The following is a 6,000-nucleotide window of genomic DNA, read 5'->3' on the forward strand; positions in this document are numbered from 1 at the left end:
GAAGCAAGAGTTGATTTTATGGCTACTTAAACTGTAATGTCCACTACTCATTTTCCTCTCAATTCTAAAATAATTAACACCTAGTGGACCCAGTCATACTGCATTTCAATACTAAGCTCTCTCCACATATTAAGTATACCTTCTGTAGTGAGTGTGGCCCATTGTTTAAAATGGACTCTTGTTTATATATGTTGGACATGCATAATTACCATTTGAAAAATCTTTATTTCTAGCTAAAGAACTTCATGAAGAACTATGATGGAGTAGCCGCTGCCTCTTTCTCAAGAGCATTGGAGACCGTCGAAGCCAATGTGCGCTGGAAAATGCTTTACCAAGATGAGCTTTTCCAATGGTTAGGAAAAGCTGTGAGGCACTAATTCAACTAACATTTCTACGAGAAGGCCTGCTTTATGCAGAATGAGGAGAATGGCCAGACTTTCAGTGTTAACGTGTGGGAGGATTTTTTTTTTAATTGTTGGTCATGGGGGATTTTTTTGTTTTGTTTTATCTCATTCATCCTGCTTTGTTTCCTTATTGGGTGTTCTTCTTTAAAGAAACTCTTGCAAGTGAAACTAGCCATGATTGCTTCAGCTGTACATTCCTTGCTCTACAGGACCAAATATGATAGTGGTGCATGTTGATGTTGCAGTCAGTTTGAAAAAACACATTCAGAATACTTTGTGCATGGTTGTTGGTCCTACCTGTGTTCCAGCATGCTTATTTAAAATGTCCAGTGTTGTCTACTCCAATGTGACATCCAGGATGGGCATTATACAAAAGCACAAAGATTATCTATGACAATCAGTGTTGCAATGAAAGGAAAAAAAAAAAGGAAATTATAGTCTTAGTCTTGGGCATTGTAAGAGGTAAAATAGCCCTTTAAGTGATTAAGATCACTTATTTCAGCACTTGAATTGTCCTGCAATGATTATTGTGTTGTTAACCCATTTTTTTAAAGGTGTTAAAAAAATAAGGCATATAGATAGTGTATGCATATGTCAATGTACATAGGGAAACCCCATATGTATATAGTATGTTGTACACTGTACTTCTTCAAAGAATCTCTTCAGATCAAAGAAAATGTAACTCTTTTTATAAACTTCTGCAAACTTTGAAAAGGCTGAAAATAATTTATCTCAACACTATCCTTCTTGACAATTTCCTGACTAAGTTTCTCAACTGTTATGAATTTGTTTCGTCTACTTCCTTAACAGTGGTCTATTCTACTATATAAAAAAATGAACGCAAGCAAAATTCATGTATAAACTAAACACTTTTTTAATTCTTCTAAGTAAGTGGCAGCCTTGCATTCTAAATATAAATCCTGTCATCATTTTGATCAAACTTCCTATTGCATAAAAACTTGTGCATACTTAACAATTATTAGCGCTGCAAAAATATTTATTTTTTCATCTTGTTTGCATATCCATCTCATGTTGGGTGGTCCAGAGAGTTAAAAACTCTGTGTGTGTGTTGGTTTTGTGTCTGTGAATCTAATCCCCCATTAAGCATCCATACCTCAAGTGGGCCTATTAGCCTTTAATGACCCTCGATGCCAGTTGTGCCATCTGTACATTAAAGTTAAGTCCAAAAGTTACTTTTCTTGAGCAAAACTTTTTTTTTTTTGCATTGACAACACTTTTCTTTTTGTTGTGTAACACAAATGATTTTAAATGGTATTCTCACACCGTAGGCCAGCTTTCCAAACATTGCTTAGATGCTCCAATTTGGCATATTTTAAAAATTTATCATTATAAAATACCAGTACAACTCTGTACATAAGCCACATGTTTGTGGACCAATTTCTATTTTCCTGAGGTTTTTCACTCCTCCAAATCTTATTTCAAATCATTGAAAGGAAATATTCTACCTTTAATAGTCAGTGGACACTGGCAATAAAACAGCAACACCACAATAAAAAAATAGGTATTTTAGAAACTAGAGCCATATATTTATTATAGGTTTATAGGTCCTAATCCATAGAATGAGTGTCATCTAAAATTAAATTTTATATTTTAGCAGTTAATATCTATTACTTATACCTAAACTTTTCAGCATTTTTTTCAATTAAAACATGAATTTTGAATACTCTATGTGGTGTTACTAAGACAAAGTACTAATTAGTGTAAAATTTAAGAGCCATACACCTAGCAGAAGTGGTGAAATTTAATTAGTGCTCATCACATATGTGAACTCTTTAAGGGGTACGTTCTTAAACATAACAATAATAAATGTCACACTGGTGTGCAGGTCCAAAACATGTACTATATCACCATTGGATTAATGTAATAGAGAAGACAAAAAAAAATAGAGTTGGGTATCTTGTTTTGTGTCGTGAATTACTGAAAATTCTTAGTAGTTGTGACATACTTTTGAGTGAAATCACCATCTTCTGCATTTGAGTTAGAAGGGCTTTTATAGTTCTTTTTCCTCCCCACTGTTAATAATCTTAATCTTCTTGCAGTATTTTAGTGGCCTTGAACAACTGGTTTAGCTACAATGTCAAATCCTAAGTGTATAATTATGTGCAATGTTCAATACCTCATATAATACTTGTTCCACAGTATAAGTGGTATCAATGGCATTGAGATGGAATTTTTGTTCTACATATTTTTCAATGATTATCCTTTCAAATGTTGAAGATTATATCAGGCTTTAACATTTTTTTAGTTGTTGAAATAAGTGATATTTTCAAAATAATAAAATAACCAATGATATCTCTTGGAATATTATGTAAACTGTAGTTATAAAATTCTATTTTCTACATAGAGTTTTTATCTTTTTTCTCTTCTATGTCTGTTTTACAACTCATATGTATGCATGAAATAACAAATTGTCTTTACTGGCACAGTATATGTATAATGGCAAAACTTGGTTTCAGTTAGAAAGCTCTAAATTATTTACCATACTGAGTATTAAATATCTCTAGGTAACTTGTAAATAAAAAATTTTCCCCATTTTGACACATTTTCCCTTAAAAGTTTCTAATAATCTTTGAAAACTTAAAAATATATATATATAAGCACAACATCTAAAGCTCATATCTACATGCAAAGTTTATTCTTGAGTTTCAATAACATGGCTTTTAGTTGGAGCTTAAAGTTGCTTTGGTGTATATTATTTCCTGGATAATTGTAGGACCAGAATTTTGGTGGTAATGCATTTTATAAATATTGTAATATCTTGGAAGGTTATTAAGATTATATAATATATTTGTAAATTACATTTTTTCAAAGAACTTTAACACATGCCATTTATTTGACTGTTTTCAAAAATATAATAAATTATATTAGCCCTGGTTGTCTGATGAGAAACTGAGGCACAGAGTAGCAATGTGAACTATTTAAAATTACATAGTTGTTACTTTGGGAACAGATAAAATAACCTAAGACTTTCAATACAGCCTTTCTACAACTAAATAGAAAGACATGTTTGAAATATTTCTATCCACTGCATTAGTTGAAGATTTTCCAAATGCTGGCAGCAGCGTCAAAATATCTGATTAAATAGATCTACAATAATTATGTTATTTATGTTAATTTTAAAGTCTGTGTTTCTACTTTGCTTGATGTCAAACAACTGGATGAAATATTAATCAACATTGACTTTGGTCAGCATAAGTAGCCAAATGTTGGGACAAATTATATAGTTTATTGAGTATAGTTTTTTTTTAAATCTTTTGGTGAACATTATTTAAATGACCTTAAAATACTGATAATTTGATTTATTTTTCACACAAATATCTCTAATAAACTCTTATCTGTAGTAATAAATGATCAGACAATTGATAAAATGGTGTCCATCTAAATCAGAGAAGATAATGTTCAGTAAAATGTTTATAAATCTATGCAGACTAAGTTGTAAAAAAAACAAACTTTGTGCAGCTTATAGTACTGGATTTGATTCAGTAAAGGGATTTATAAAGAAGTTTACAATAATGTTTAATTAAAATCTGCTGGCTATTAAATATTTAAGGCATGTTTTTCTAAGTAGTGGGAAACCTAAAATAGCCCAATTATTTTTCTCAGTATATCATGTAAAAGAAGTAGTAACAATTTACATAATGTGAAATTCAGATTTCCACACCTGTATTTTTTTTCTGTATTCCAGATTGTAACTGAATTATTATCATTTGACACTGCTAATTATGTAATGACAGAATTCAATTTAATTAAACAAATATGTGTTGACCACCTTTTATTTTACAAAGCACTATGTGAGAGGTAAGGAAGGAAAAGATGAGTAAGACCTGAAGAAATTCATATCACAATGAATAAACAAATACAGGGTGTCCCAAAAACATGTACACACACTTTAACAGCTGATAGCTCAAATTCATATTTTTGTTTTCTTTTCAGCCAGACTAAGTTTTAAACAAAGAAAATTCATCCTAAAATGCTACTGGAAGTTTGAAAATGCAGTAGAAGTACAAACACTGCCTTTTTAATTATTCAAAGTGTGCATACATTTTTGGGGGACTCAGGGTGTGCAATATACATACCTCCCACAAAACGTATACACTCTTTTACAGCTGATAACTCAATCTTCACTCCTTTTCAGGTTTAACTGATTTGATATAATAGGTGAAGCCAGACTAAGCTTTGAACAAAGAAAATTTACCCACTAGATTTTTCTATGGGGTTATATAAAAAAAAAAGTTTACAGTACAAAACAGGCAACAGTTGATTAATTGAGGGCACACAAATACTGAACAAAATAATTCTTGATGTTTGTGATTCCATTGTTTTGAATTATCAGCAGTGCTTGGACCAGAACCATCATCAGTTTGAAAAAAGGCATTGACACCCCAGCCAGTGTGGCTCAGAGGTTGAGTATCGACCTGTGAACCAGGAGGTCATGGTTCAATTTCCTGATTCTGGTAGGGGCACATGCCTGGGTTGTGGGCTTGATCCCCAGTGGGGAGTGTGCAGAAGGCAGCCGATTAATGATTCTCTCTCATCATTGATGTTTCTATGTCTCTCTCCCTCTCCCTTCCTCTCTGAAAAACAATTATATATCTATATATCTATAGGGCTTTCTCTATATATATGAAAAGATGTTGACAAAAAATTATTCATTTCTGTAGATTCTTTTACAATTTGAAAGTTAACCGTATGTTAATAAACACTGACTTTATAATCATGCAAAGTGTGTATACATTTTTTGGGACACCCTATTTAAGGAAATAATGAACCATTTAGAATGAGTGCAACATGAAAAAAAATTACAGGCTATAGAAGAGGAAATAATTTTTAGGTGTGAATAATTCTCATTGTTTTATTTCAAAACATTTAGTTGTATTTCACAGAAATATGTAACATTTAGAAAGTATAGAAACCTACTCAGTTTAAATTTTATAATTGGAATATAAATTGGAATAGAATTTAACTTTAAGAAAAGTTGTTTGAGCAATTTATTAATATTAGTAAGTTGCAGGAAGAATGTTTAACGTATTTACGTAAAAGTAGTTCATGTTTTCTAAAATGGTTTTAGCATATTACTTGTATAGTTATAATGTGTTAATTTTAAGTTAATTATATATATATATTTTAAAGCAGATTCAACAATTTTTGTTCTAGGAAATAATGTATTTGTGAAAATTGGTATATGTGAACTTTCAAATACAGAAATGTTCTTATAAAATACTCTTAAATTTCAAATTTTAATATAACCTTTAGTTTGATTGCTTTGATTGAATTAGAAAGTTTATTATTAAAATACTAGAGGCCCGATGCATGAAATTCATGCAAGAGTAGGCCTTCCTTTCCCAGCTGCCAGCACCAGCTTTCTTCTGGCACCGGGGACCCCGTCTTCCCTTGCAGCCCCTGCTTCGTCAGGAAGGTCGTCCGGAAGGATGTCCAGTGTAATTAGCACATTATGCTTTTACTAGAGGCCCAGTGCACGAATTCGCGCATGGGTGGGGTCCCTCTGGGTGGCCTGCAGGGATCGGGCTGAAACCCGCGGTCCAACGCCGCTTGCAGTGCCTACCTGCCGCTCCCG

The 6,000-nt window shown here is 32.2% G+C and overlaps 1 protein-coding gene across 1 annotated transcript in view; it reads left to right on the top strand.

Annotated features, from left to right (window-relative positions):
• TRHDE (thyrotropin-releasing hormone degrading enzyme) overlaps nucleotides 1-3,001 on the top strand; it is a gene marked incomplete at its 5' end in the record, with an annotated part of 386,382 nt that extends 383,381 nt beyond the window's left edge. Inside the window, one exon of the mRNA XM_005884164.2 lies at nucleotides 234-3,001. Coding sequence (XP_005884226.1) covers nucleotides 234-377 — 144 coding nt within the window. The remainder of the gene's footprint in view (nucleotides 1-233) is intronic.
• Between the last annotated feature and the right edge of the window lie 2,999 nt (nucleotides 3,002-6,000).

Source organism: Myotis brandtii, unplaced genomic scaffold, assembly GCF_000412655.1.
Source record: "Myotis brandtii unplaced genomic scaffold, ASM41265v1 scaffold82, whole genome shotgun sequence".
NCBI lineage: Eukaryota > Metazoa > Chordata > Mammalia > Chiroptera > Vespertilionidae > Myotis > Myotis brandtii.